Source organism: Bactrocera oleae, chromosome 3 (assembly GCF_042242935.1).
Source record: "Bactrocera oleae isolate idBacOlea1 chromosome 3, idBacOlea1, whole genome shotgun sequence".
NCBI classification, from domain to species: Eukaryota; Metazoa; Arthropoda; class Insecta; order Diptera; family Tephritidae; genus Bactrocera; species Bactrocera oleae.
Window position 1 is genome coordinate 10080300 of NC_091537.1, and position 15355 is coordinate 10095654.

General features: G+C 32.0%; 1 protein-coding gene across 1 annotated transcript in view; it reads right to left on the reverse strand.

Moving 5' to 3' along the window:
* Nucleotides 1-1754: 1754 nt before the first annotated feature.
* dcma (decima) overlaps nucleotides 1755-15355 on the reverse strand; it is a 51463-nt gene continuing 37862 nt past the window's right edge. The window contains exons 3-5 of the mRNA XM_036370260.2: nucleotides 12313-12449; nucleotides 7134-7310; nucleotides 1755-2200 (exon numbers count right to left, since the gene is read on the reverse strand). Coding sequence (XP_036226153.1) covers nucleotides 2103-2200; nucleotides 7134-7310; nucleotides 12313-12449 — 412 coding nt within the window. The 3' untranslated portion in view covers nucleotides 1755-2102. The remainder of the gene's footprint in view (nucleotides 2201-7133; nucleotides 7311-12312; nucleotides 12450-15355) is intronic.

Here is a 15355-nt window from a genome sequence, read left to right on the forward strand (position 1 = left end):
AATATTTTAACTTTAATACATTTTAATAAATTTAATTTGATATTACAAATAATAAGAAATATTTTTCTTTAATTACATATCGTAAAATACTATTGTCTTGAAATAATACCCTAAATGTAGGCAACAGTTATTTGTGACACAAAATAGCTTAATTTAAAAATATGATCTACTTCTAGGCGAATGCTCAATATTTAACAATTTGGTAGAAGAACTTATTTTTGAAATTTTAGATATTATTTAAAAGTAGCAAAAAAAGCGCCTGAAAAATCAAGAATTTTAAAGGAATTTTTAAATTATTTTTAAAAATGTTTTTATAAACAAGAATAAAACATTAAAAAAAATAATAACGTTTGCAATCTTAAAAAAATTAAAAAAATTTCCCTCTCGACTAACTCGAGTGAAAATTTTGAGTTTATGAATAACTTACAAGTGTTTTAATAAAGGTTTGCAAAAAGCTCTGAATTTAACTGTCTGGGTTGAAATAAAGGAATATTTGCAGTGCAAAGATCTCACTAAGTGTTTTAAAACCTACTAAGTTTTTTAAATTCTGTATATCCGATTTAACCAAAGGTCAAAAAACATTTTAAATAAAAAAATATCGTGACATACAAATTTGGCGAAAGAGTTTTTTTTTTGTGGAAGATAAAAATAAAAAAACCCAAAAAACTGGATATTTGAATTTTTCACATAAATTTTGAGGTTATGTGAAAATGGTGTGATAACAAAAGTATTAGAGCTTTTTATTACATACAACTTTACCATATAGCTTTTTTCTATAGCACTCGTTGCTTAAGCGTAAATCTAGAGTAACCATTTCTAACCCTTAAAAATTTAACCACGGCATTCCCTTCTTTTTCCCGGCCACAGATCGCCCGCAAATTATTTTCTGTTTAATTTGTGCTACCTTTTTACGGCTTTTGCATTGGTCTAATTGAGAAAATTTAAGTATTACATTTAATTATGTCAAAATTCAATTACGCATACTAAAGAAACAATATCTTATTTTAGAAAAAATTTGCGAAATTTAAAAAATTATCGTTCTAATATTAGAAATTTTTACTAAATAGTCGCTAACAAGCGCCATTGTTATTATTTGTTGAAGTTTATTCTTCACGCTGCCGCATAACTAAAATCAAAATTAATTTCATTAATGCAGCCAATAACGGCGATAGCACGAACTTGCCACATGCTAATATCTGATTTTACTAATTCATTTTAATGCTAACCTATAAATTAATTAGCTTACTTAGTAACTATTAAATACAGTTATTTTGAATTGCTGAAAGCTTTTAATGCATGACGGTTTATATGTGCATGTGTGTGTGTGTGCGCTTATACTACATAAGTGTATATCTATTTATACGTATAACATAGATTTAACTAAGTGCGCTGCATTTATACAAGTATTTAGTAACTCATTTGGGGAAGAACAAAGGTATGGAAGTTAATGCATACAAACATGTAAGGCATGTAAATAAAAATTTGTATGTAAATGTGTGTGTAAAAACATAGAAGGTATTTTCGAATTTATCGACTTTTATCGTGCTTTTTTTTATTTATTTGCCTATAATTAGCTAACGACTACGGATTTACTTACTCGCTTAGGTGCTTTCTGGCTTGCAGTTGGGTGTCTTTACTACTACACGTACAAACTAGTCAACTCATATGCACATACATGTATATATATATATATATATATATATATAAATATATACCTATATGTAAATATATAGATATCTATATATATATATATACAAGCTATACGCCCATCCACAATAATTGTTAATTGCTATTTACTTTCTATTTATCTACTTAATGTACTCCTGCATCTTAATTGCCTACTATGAGTTATTATTTGCATTATTTTTTGTTCGACACAATTGACACAGTGTGTCCGTCCATTTGCTTAATGTTGGATTTGTTGTTGTTGTTGCTGCTGTCGACGTCACTGTTGTTGTGGTGGTGGCTGACATGGTTGCAGCAGATGTTGTTGTTGCTTTTGTCGTAACAACCGTTATTGCTGTTGTTGTTGTTGTGACTGCTGGTTGTGTCGTTGTTATCACAACGGGGCACTGGCCCCGCACCAGACCCTAGGTTTCCTCTCAGAGATATTTCGGACGTGACATACAACAAAGCAAACTCATATTCTTGTAAATGAAGTTGTGACTGCTCTTCGCCGAGTCGAGCGCGGCGCTACGTTCTACGATGGCAGGCAAAGTAGCAAGTTCGATGGTGGAAAAAGAGAGAGAGAGTGAGAGTGAGAAAAGTAAGTAGATTTGCCATTTATTAAATTGTTGTGGTGAAAATGCGAAATGTGTTTTGCTTGATGTGCCGCTTGATGATGATGTTGAAATGGAAATTATATTGAAAAATATTTGAGTACACACACACACACACGCATACATGTACCACACACAAATTTGCTCTAAATCAAATTCCTCATAAATTACCTTGATTTATATTTCTATTTCTGGTATTTCTGTTTATTTTAAATGCAAGAAAAATGTTTGTGAAATGATTTTTTTTATGCAAATAATAATTTTTTTTTATGCAAATGAAAGTCCGTATACATATATTGTATATTCTGTATTTATTATTTGTTTTTGAAACAATTAATATTCTTAATTGAACTTGCGTCTGAATATCGTTTGTTTACTATAAAAATATATTTATACTCTCGCAACATGTTGCTACAGAGTACAATAGTTTTGCTCACCTAATGGTTATTTGTTTCACCTAAAAATAATCGAGTTAGATATAGGATTATGTATATATAAATGATCAGGATGAAGAGACGAGTTGAAATCGAAGTGACTGTCTGTTCGTCCGTATGTGCAACTTGAGTATAAACTGAGATATTTTGATGAAACTTGTTACACATGTGCCCTGGCCCCATTCCCCATATAACAGTTTTGTTAAAAACTACAAAAAGTGCGATTAATCTAACATATAAACAAATCCGCCAAAGACATAAACTTTTACACTCGAGCTGATAGAAAAATTCTTTATAGGAGAATGTGTTAATGGGTGTGGCACCGCCCACGTTTTGGTGAAAACCCATACCTCGGGACCTACTCCACAGGTTTCAACCAAATTCGGTAGGTAATATTATACTGAAATTTCTACATCACGTAGCGATAATGGGCGAAATTATACGAAAACCACGCCCACTTCCCATAGAACACGATTCTATGCATCCATCACTTTCCACAGTATACAAATCAGGAACCAATCTATGTATCCGTATAAAACTTTGCACGAATAGCTCTTTTCAAATCCGCTCAAAATTATTCAAGACTCCAATTAACGAATATGTGGACCCCAGTTCCTATTACGACTTTTTTATCGAAAATAACGGTCAATCTGTGAAGAAAAAGTATTTTCCTGATATTATTATGCTTGTATGTCAAAAATGGATGCCATCGGATCAATACTTCCTTTAGCGCACATATACCTAATACAAATATTTTCGAACTTCCGGCTGACTTTACGAGTGTATCTTATACGCATATCGGCAAATATGTGACGCTATTTTAATAAAATTGAGAGAGCATGTTTTTCGAACAACGGTGTATCTAAAATAAATACAGTCCGGTGAAAACTTGCCCTTGACCCCATATAACTAACAAAGGTATATCCCCGGCTTTGATTCTGGCAAGTTGCACATCCGAATTTATCATTTTCTTACTTGTTTTGTGTACATATGCATAAGCACAATTCAGATTATTGAAAAAATATAAAAGAATTTTTTTTTCGTGTTGTTTCTTATTACTGATTAAAATTTCTTGTTATTTCAAATATTTATTTTGCTTTGAAAATATTTGTAGTTTTTCTCTGAACGCAGCAATTAGTTTCAAACAATTACTTTTTCATGTGTGATTTTCGGAAATTTCTGGCTTGTGTCATGATATTTCTCTTTAACTAGAAAAATATTTAGTTTGAAGAAGAAGTGTCCGGGACAGTCCGGATCCCGAGTTGAGCGAGAAATTAAAATAAAAACGAATGAATTGAATAAAATTATGTTGCTCTCTCATTTATTATATGTCGCAATTTTCAGTGAATTGTAATATGGAAAAAATCGATAACTAAAAAAAACCTTCCCGGATTTTGCCGAGATAAATATTTTCACCTATGTCGAGAGCTTTTTTTAATAAATTTGTTAATATGCAAAAGCGGAATAAAACAACTTATTGACCCACGCTCTAAAAGAGGTAATTTTGAAAATCTTTCGAGCAAAAATCTCTTTATGAAAGGTTATAGTTTCTCAATATAGAATCAACTTAATCAGTTTAGCTTTTAACGCGTTTACTCAATATATAATTTTTCTAATGATCCCAAAACTAGTAAATATATTTGCATAAATATGAATAGTTCTCCATACAATCACCTGCCAGTTCTATTTTAATTTTTGGTAAGCCAAAAACGACAAAATTTTTTAATAAAAAACATTTTTTTTTTAAACGCTGCCATTTTTTCAGTTTTTATTTATTTATTTTTTTTAACCAGACAATATCTTCTTGTGAAATTTTTTTAGGTTAGAACCATGAAGGAGGCCGGAGTCCCTGCAGCAGTGAAGGCGTTCTTTTTAGCGACTACGGAGATTGCGTGTAACTCAAAAAATAATTATCCTTTTTTTCAAAAATCTGCAAAATACGCTTAAAAGTTTAAAAGAATCACACCTCTTAACACTAGAACTACGAACCGGTCAAAATGACCGGTTGCATCATTTATTTATACCGTTTCCTCTTTATTCCTATTTAATATTTTACGGCAATGTCATGATTTTTATTAATTTTGGGTATAGAATTAGATTATAGATTATATTGTTTTTACGCTTCTAATTTTCAGAGAGAGAGAGAGACCTATTTGAAATTTATCATAATCTTCGTAGTTCTAGTGCTAATAATGTAAAATACAAAATTTTTTTGTAAGCACTTGCTTTAAATTATATTTAGGTATTAGCACCTACATATTAGCCAAAGTTCAACCACTGTTTTAGAGAAAATAAAAACCAAGCATCTCATTAACTAAATTTTAGAATAATATATTCCGATAAAAGCATATTAAAATTTGCATTTATCCATTGAATAAACTGAACTTGATAAAAATATTGACCTCAGTGTCATCTAGTTTATAAGTTTTGATTGTAAAATTTTATAATAAATCAACTAATATGTCATTTCACCAAAAATCACCAAAACTCTAAATAAAATATTAAAATACAAAATTTATTATAATTTAAGCCGAACTAATTGTACATAATGCTACTCTGCAACTACCAATGAATGACACATATTAATTGCAGGTCAACAGGGCGTATGATTGATATTTATTACATTGTATGGTATAAATACAATCCAGAATTAATACCAAGAAGCGCAGCTATTATATATATACGCATATATATAGCTACACAAGTATATGTATATAGTTCGGATACACTTTTATGTATGCTGGCTGGCGGTTGTATGTGCTTTATTAGATAATAATTCAATTATGCAGCTAAAACGCAATTATAATGCAGATATTGTGCAAACGTTTGTGAGTTAAACTCTCTACATAATACGTACAAAACACACGCATATAAACACAACAAGTAATAGTAATGTGAAATTCTGCACTGCTTGCGTTGCCACTGATAGCTGATAATGGTGGTCGCGCAAAGTTACACTTGATATTTTCACAATTATGCACATCCATCAATGCCAAAAATATGTACAAGACTGAAAGGTATAAGCTTGTAAAACTTTTAAAAGCATATTAAATTACTGCACAGTGACCAAGTAGTGAACGTACGAGGACGTTTTGGATTCATTTGTATGTAGTATATATGTGTGTATATATAGGTACTTATTTGAAAACACTATACGGTGCGTGCTGTCAGGTAAAAGCGTTGTTGAACATGCCCTTAATGGATCTGATACATATTATGTTATTTATAGTGCTCAAGAAGTAATTGTTTAATAATGCTTAGTAAAAATAATATTTTAATTTAGCAATATGCCGCGCTGGTGAACTTTTAAGATTTAAGGTAATGGTAAGAATTTTTACGAAATTATACATATTATATTACTCTAGTAAAAATTTTACTTCTTCCCCAATTCAAATATAGAGTTTCTGACAATGAGCCGATATTTTGATACATAAAATGGATCTTTAATGAAGAGAATAAGGACGTACTTCCAAAACTTATATGTTTACATTGTATATATAGAAGATCTCGCTAAGATAATCATTGAAAAATAATTTTTAACTTAGGTATAAAATGTAAATTTATTGCGGTCCTAAGATATCAATAAAAGCTCTAGATAGCCCTAAAAATATCTGGAATAACTTTATTCATGAAATGAAGCTTACATTCAGCTAAATTTTTTTTTACTTTCCAGTGAAGATATGCAAGCTAAAGACCGATACTAGCAAAAAATATGGCAAGCAAGAGTAAAATCGGAAATTTTGTGTTAGGTCGATATAATCGCGCAGCAGAGTTAGTAATTTGAGCAATCATGAATCGATTTCGTACCACGTTAACTGCATCTGCCTTCAGGCGCAACAATTGGAGGTATGCCCATTCCCGTTATGGAAGATTTTGCGAAGTATTTCAGTTTGGGGATTAAAAAATGCAATGCGTCCAAGAATTGAGACGGAACGACCAAACGGACCCAAAACGAGAAGGCCCCATTACCAATTTTCAGATAAGCCTGAGATGATTCGTTTTAGGAGTGACAAAGTTGCTGGTGTGTAACTCAAAAATATATAAATCGTGTTTCAAATCATTACGGAACAACTCTTCAGAGAAATTTGCGTCTACATATGCACAGACATGTATATAAATTCAAGAAATATATATGTAATATATGCGTATACATATCTGCATTTATAATCATATCTTTGCACAGTAACTGTGATTGTTTCTTACAACTGTGTACGATGTCTCAACCATGCTGCACAAATGATTTATACGCTAACCAAAGTAGGCACAATGCGTCACATGAAACTCACACTCATACATGTGTATGTGTAACACAGAGTAATTAGTATGAATGTCAGTGGCAGTACTAAGTATTATTAATGCAATTTGTTTGCATTATTTTAATGTGTTTGCTATGTAATTACATGTAAGTGTAAGTACTCACCGAGATATGTGTCGTGCTGCGGCATGAACTCCTGCATTTCGGCCAACAGCACCGCTATCTCCTGCGAATCCTTGGTAATGCTGCATAATTCCTCTTGATTGAAGTCGGGTGTTATTTGTTTGCAAAGCAGTATTTGACTGATGACATTGCCGAGATTCGAGGGCCCGGCGCGGTTCTCTATGGAATGCAAGAGAGAGCGAAAATGAGAGACACACAAACACACACACTACTTGTAATTAAAATATTATTTTACTAAATGAATATTGCATGCTGTGCTTCAATTGGTAAATAAAATGAATATTAATGGCGTTGTGTAATTGTAAGGAAGTGGTTATATGTGTGTAATTTTAAATTATTTCGTTACCACGGCGTATGAGTAATATTTTCATTGTGTTTATTTGCATTGTTTCACTATTTGCCAGCGTCGTGCTTGTTTACAAGCGTGCTTTTTGCATTAATTGCGCAGCAAATAATTTGGTTCTTATTGTTGTTTTTGCTTGTTTATTATTCTTTTTACGCCGCTTGTCGGCATATTAAATATTAAACAGCAGTTATGTATTAAGTCAAGCGCGTTTGTGTTTGTTCGCAGCAAATAATAAATATGTTTACAATGCGAATCATTAGCAGTTTATTGCCAGTATTATCAAATATTTTACACAATTTATTAAAAAATGTTCTTATAAGCAAAATGTTGCACAGACTAGAAGAGTCATGTACGCTTAATGGTTTGTTGTAATTCTCAAAAAAATAGAAGTTGATCAAATTTGATCCGAACTGACAATAAGAAATTTCATTTACTTTATTTAAAAATTGTATTGAAAAATTTAAAAAAAAAATGTATTAAAAATATTTTATTAAAAAATTTTATTAAAAAAATTGTATTAACACATTTTATTCAAAATTTGATTAAAAAAATTTTATCAAAAAATTTTATAAAAAATATGTTATCAAAAAATTGTATAAAAAAAATTTTATCAAAAAATTTTATAAAAAAATTTGAATATCACATTCTAAATTGTCAGAATCATGCCAATACTGAATTACTTTTTTCATAAAATTTTTTCTAAGGCACGACTGATATGGTTTTCAGTGCGTTCAAGGAGTTTGGGGTTTTGGGTAATGTTTGGAGCGCCATTCGTTACTTGTTGGACACCATATTCATAAACGCACATCTCGTCACCAATTGATAATGTATTTGATGTAAATAAGGTCCTCAGCTATCTCGTTTGCGATCTCTAGTCGACGTCGTTTTACGCAAATAATTCAGGTATTTTGGTACGTATTTAGCATTGACATACTTCATACCCAATACATTAACCAAACTGTGTTGAGTTGACCCATAAGAGATGTTGAGATCCTCTACTATCTCTCTAATGCTAATAGTATTATTTATAAGCACGGTTTTTTGAACCTTTTCGATATTATCATTATCAAGAGAGGTAGCTTGACGATTCACATTACCTTCACTAAATGCTTTGTGCCAAAACATGTCTTTAACATTTTCAATGATTCCGTAGAAGTGATTCCATTAGAAACAGAAACTTATCAGCAAACTCGCTAACGCTAATTTTTTTTCATGATAAAAATCGCCAGACAAACTTTTCACGAACATAAAAAATAATTGTAATAATAATTGTATCATTCCAGAAAAGAATTTATCAATGCGATTTGCCCGCGTCAAATTTGATCTGATAGTATGTTATAATTATCAGCATTATGAACCGAATTAATTTTAATATTTATAGATATCTGTCTATTTGTTCGTTTGTCCATCATTCTGTCTATCCATGGGTTCAGGCAAGAAAAAATTAGGGCAAAAATTTGATTTTCTGTTCAAACTCTGTACATGTGCTCCCTGGTACTAGAAGGAATGCTGAGCTGCACATGGGTGTATACGGACTAGTTTAATTACCAAACTGGACGGATTTCATCCATTTTTGGCAACAATACTATGTATTTGGTGGCTATATAAGTTATAGTCTGATTTCGACCACTTTGAAATAAAAATTTCACATCTTGTAGGCTCTAGTACGTGATTGAAATATTGTGTGGTGAAATATTCAGGTAGTTTGGTGAAAGATTCTGGTAATTTAAAGTTATTTTTATTATATGGGAAGTAAGCGTTAAAATGAATAAAAAATGTAGATGAATTCGGTAGTCCGATTTTGCTTTTCACTTTAAACCGTGACATGAAGGTATTAACATAATGTTATGCGCCAAATTTAGTTGAAATCGGTCAAATAGTTATGTGATTACGCCGAAAATATTTCAAAGTATTTTGATTGATTGGAGTCACGGAACTAAAAAAAAATATCAGGTTGACAGATACATATAACTATTCATAGAGAAAATAGTATGCAACGTGACTTGTAGGTTTACCTAGAATATCATTAATACACGAAATGTTGTGAAGTCTATCTTATTTGAACCGATCAATTATAATATATATGTTTATCACTGTATTTTTCAGTCATCGTAGAAAATTTACAGAAATAAATACTGAATGCTACTGAAAGCAGTTTAATAAAGACTATACTTATTTTAAAAAATGTACCAAATATTCCCCTCGCATTAAACTTCGAGCACAATAAGTTGCTTAAGTAGCTAATTTAACAGCAATTATCATCTAGCGGCAAACAAAACTCCGCACTAAGCGTTGCCTCAAACGAAAGCTTCGTTTCTAATATAAATTTTCAAAATAATCACCAAAACTTTGCAATCAGTTTACAAATATTTTATGCCAACTTTGCACTACACCCTACAAATTGCCATTGCATTTAACTCGTAATATCGTTATTGTGAATGCGCATGAAATTTCAACACTTTCTGAGCGCATACTCGTATACCAAGCAATAATTGTAAATACTTTACTCGAGAGCTATCCACTCAAATCTAACCAAAATTGAATTTTTACGAGCCAACATTTGGCAACTATGCAAAGAGCGGTGCACAAAAATCTAAATTATTGCAAGCAATTCGATTGTTTGTGAATATCTATGTGTATGCATGTATGTATGTATGTAGTTGTGCTGAAATAGTTTCAACATTAAATGTAGCAGAATAAGTTTACGCGAATGCAATCTGTGCGCGTGCAAAGCATTTAAATGGCAAGAAAAGCAAAGTTTTCAACGCCACTGCACACACAGTCATACACACACACATGCAAACAACGATTTACTTACAAATATCTGCATGCGAATGTATATGCGCTAGTGCACTGTTAACTTAAAATGAGCAGCGCGGGAATATGGCGCTGAGTGCATTATATTGCATGACGAAGGAGCAAGCGCGAGGGCAGGCGAAGAGAACGCAATGCGCAATGAACTTGAAGCAGTTTACTATAATGCTTGCAGCGCGACAAGCAATTCAACTAAATAGCAAGTCGGATGATACTTATAGCCACATAGCTAGGCATACCCATGCAACGATACGGATTGTAAACAAAAGTTTTTGGTACGAGGTCAGCTGGCTGAGTTGGTGAGTTTTTGAAGAGAATAAATTATTTTGGGCAAAAAAAAAATTGTTCAACAAAACCACGTCACGTGTTTTCTGTCTTACGCTAAAAATGTCTCAATTCTCCTATTGTAATCGGAGAACTCGTTACGCCGTTAGTGAGAAATTTGGCCCAATGTACACTTACGTCGCGCTCCCAAACATTGCTCCAGCAGAGAACAGCACTGAAGGTTGAGTATTGAGTTAAGCTCTCTGAACACCAGCAATATTGTCTTCGATGAACCATAAACAGATCAGCATTTGTAGTAAAATCTAATTCTTCCTTAACTACCTTGGAGTGGAAATCATCGTTTATTTATATATTGCAAACATTATTATATATAATATAATCTACCGTCAATTTGACCTGCTCTTCCGTCTTCTCTATCTCCATGAATCCTCATCGAAACTACTGCTTTTATACAAGATCTGAGAATTCCCATTAAGGTGTTGGATATTATTAGCTAATATCCAGACGCCAATAGAGATATCCTCTTAGCATTTCTTGCCTTGTTTAACTTGACTGTATTTTTGGTAGTCGGTTACAGGTCCGGTATAAGTTTATGTAGCAATCTGAAGGACTTAGGAGAGATATGTTTCCAAGTTCAAGGATCTCAATTCAAATATCTATAGATTTCGGTTCTTTTATTTGATTTTGTAAGTTTTAAGATTTCTCCCTTCTACACTTGATTTCGTGAGTTTTATATTTTCTATCTCGACTCTCATATTCCTTTCGATCGATTTATAGTTTTTTAGCAAGGTTTCGCCAACCCAAAGCAAACAAGCAATGTTTATTTCAAAGAAAGAACAAATTTTCGCATTTTCATAAAATTCTCAAGGTTTGTAGCGCCTAAAGATTGAATTCGAAACTCTATTCGACAAATTTTTCTTACTACGTTATGTTTTGGCGTTCACAGTCTGGACTTTTTCTTCCAGTTACAAATGACATTTCGCACAGAATGTGTTAGGTGAGTTGTTCACTCTTTGCAGTGAAAATTTTGTGTTAAAGCGGTTTTTTCATGCAACATGAAGTAATTGTTTTCGAAGAAACCCCCTAGTTTGCAAAGTAATAACCCTAAAGCAGTTGCAAATTTTGCTGAGCCAGTGTAAAATATGTAAGAACGCTTCCAATGGCAAGAACATTCCAAATAACAAGGTGAAATGAGATCTCCGATTCACAGTGACACATAGGTATGCATATGTTGCACGTTGTGTGTCTCTAATTCAACCACTCATTTTCAATGAAAATTTTTGCTGCTTTTGTTGTTTTTGATTTTTCTGCTCAATGCAAAGAGCTGACCAAATTTCACAAGAATTTTTCATTTCTCCTAATGTGCAACCAGAAACCATGTGTGAATGAAAGTTTGCATGATTTTGTGTGTGTGTGTGGTATATGTGTGTGAAAGTGGAACTTCAATTGCTGTCAGCGGTAATAAAAGTAAGCACCGAAAGCGTTTGAGATTTCCGCTGACAGCTATAAAACTGTAAAAAAGAAAAGCAGAAAATAACCTCAAAAGTAGGTGTTAAGCAAAGTTTCGATACGCTTAGAGACAACCATACTGACATATTCTCATATGAGGTGTGAACTGTGGATAAGCTCAACTTGACGTATGCAATTACAACACCGAGTTTGTGTGTGTGCGTGTTATCTGTTTGTGTATGGTGTCGTATTCACGTAACCACTTACCATAATAACCGGACATGTCCATTGGCACCACCTGTATGAGGCGATAACTTTTTATTAGTTCGTGTAGAAAACGTTGCGCCAGATAGAAGAGCAGCACAAGATGTGGATTATCGGTGAGCACGCCTTCGCTGACAGCGCTGTAAGAAGAGAGAGGAATAAAGAGAGTGAGAGAGAGAGAGAGGGAGAAAAAGATAAAATAAAATTTTTAAATTGAAGACATATTTATATATATATTGTATATACATTTATTTTTTATATCACATATGAGTTGTAAAATTTATTAGAAACGGATTTAAAATACATATAATTCTTTTAATTATTTGAACTTATGGCTGCATTGACTATACAAGTATACATATATGAGTTTATTATTTCTTCATAAATTTTTTTTATTTACCATGGAGTTCTTCTTCGTTCATGAGCTCTATTTGTTCCCTCGAGAGTTTTATATTTAGTTTCGCGAGTTTTAAATTTTTCCCACGTGTGTTAAATTTCTTCTCGAAATTTTTACTTTTGGTTATCGAGTTTTTTATTTTCTCTTGAGAGTTTATTTTTAAACTCGCGAGTTTTATTTTTTCTCTTGAGAGTTTTAAATTTTTTCTCGAGAATTTTGCATTTTTCTCATGGGGGTTATTTCTTTCGCGAGCTTTATATTTTAGTCGCGAGTTTTATTTTTTCTTTCGAGAGTTTCAAATTTTTTATCGAAACTTTTATATTTGGTTATTGCGGTTTTTATTTTCTCTCGAGAGTTTTGAATTTTTCCTCGAGAGTTTTGAATTTTTCCTCGAAAGTTTTAAATTTTTTCGCGACTTTTATATTTTTCTCACGAGTTTTATTTTTTCTTTTGAGAGTTTCAAATTTTTTATCGAATTTTTTATATTTGGTTAATGAGTTTTTTTTATTTTCTCTCAAGAGTTTAAAATTTTTCTCTCGAGATTTTTACATTTTCCTCACGAATTTTATACTTTTTTTCGCGAATTTTATATCAAGTTTCGTGAGTTTTATACGTAGTAGTTTTATTTTTTCTCTCGAGAGTTTCAAATTTTTTATCGAAACTTTTATATTTGGTTATTGCGGTTTTTATTTTCTCTCGAGAGTTTTGAATTTTTCCTCGAGAGTTTTGAATTTTTCCTCGAAAGTTTTAAATTTTTTCGCGACTTTTATATTTTTCTCACGAGTTTTATTTTTTCTTTTGAGAGTTTCAAATTTTTTATCGAATTTTTTATATTTGGTTAATGAGTTTTTTTTATTTTCTCTCAAGAGTTTAAAATTTTTCTCTCGAGATTTTTACATTTTCCTCACGAATTTTATACTTTTTTTCGCGAATTTTATATCAAGTTTCGTGAGTTTTATACGTCCTTCGAGATTTTTCTATTTTCTCTCAAGAGTTTGATTTTTTCCGAGAGCTTTATATTTCTATCGCCAGTTTTTTTTTCTGTCAAGAATTTTACATTTTTCCTCGATATTTTTATATTTGGTTCACGAGTTTTATATTTTCTCTTGATAGTTTTTTTTTTCGCTCGCGAGTTTTATCTTTTCTCCCGAGAGTTTTATATTGCTCTTCGAGTTCAGTGTTTCCTAACGAATCTATTTTCGTATTAGCGAACGATTTTTTCAATATTTAATATTCTTCTTTTCAATATTTAATATTGCTCTGTAAATTAATGAGAAATAATGAATAATAAGGAAGCAATTTAGATTCTGAAACACTTTAGTATTAAACTGAACACATCAACTCTTTCACAACATCTTCCGTATACTCTGCGTTTTGGTATTTATGCCAACATAATTAATTATTGTAACTTGACATTGAATGTAGGAGAACATTACAAGGTCAAAAACGCGGACAGAATGAGTAGCGGAATTGATTGCTTCATCAGCGCAAAGATGGAAAATAAAGAAGCAATATAATAGATGAGGAAAAAATAAGTAAAAGCGTGGACAAGGTACAAAAAACCAATTAACAGCGAGTACAGATATATATAAGAAATAAACACATTTTGTAAATAATTTCTTTTAAAGCATTATGTGCGGCCTTCGTCTATCAAATCAAAGAAATTTTCACAAAATTAAAACAAAAATAATCTTTATGAATTAGTGAGAGAATGTGAAAACAAATTTTGTATGAAAAGAAGCGCTGTACTTAACTCAGGCAACTCTTATTTTTTCAAAAGACAGAGCGAAAATCATCATCTATTCATCAATAAATGAAGCTGAAAACGTGGATCGGTTAACCTACAAACTTTTTACAGTTTATGCTCGATACCGTTATAATAACCTATTATAACCTAGCTGGTTCAATGTAACCAAGAGGGAAATTAATATTAGAAAACAAAAGTGTAATACGAAATATCCCAATTACATACACGCATACACAAACACAAACGCGCCCATGCACAGAAATTCCACGAGAACCCAATAAGATATTCATAATATCGCTCGTAAAGCAATCAAAAGTTATGGATTTGTAAACAAATGAAATTTTCGCAAGCCACGTACAAACATACAAACAAGATACACATACATATACATATGTATATATACAAGGATATACATACAAGCAAGCACACAGACAAACTATAGTTGTGTGCGGCATAACGGCATATTGCACTTGTAAAACGGTACATTAATTTTTTATTTTCACGTCGATTTGCCCCCTCAACACATATGCACAACCTTCACATATACCGTTCATATGTATGCATTTTGGTGTAATTTTTTCATAATTTTTTTGTCTTCTGCATCATTTCATGCTCGTTCTCGCTGATGCCTTCCGCGTCTGCCGCATTGTGGCATACAAATTACAAATTAATCTCTTTTTTGCTCATCGCCACAACGAACGCTTCTTGGGGCAGCCCACTACCGGCACGGCTTCCTACAAGCACACACACAAACACACAGGCATACGGCTAAAGTTTTACACAATTTTTCCTTAGCGCCCTTACTACTTTCTACCTTCCGATATTTGTTAATTTTTTTTTCATCTTCTGCTTTGGCTGAAATTAAATCAGTGCATTTACTTGGCCGCTCAGCACAGGGAATT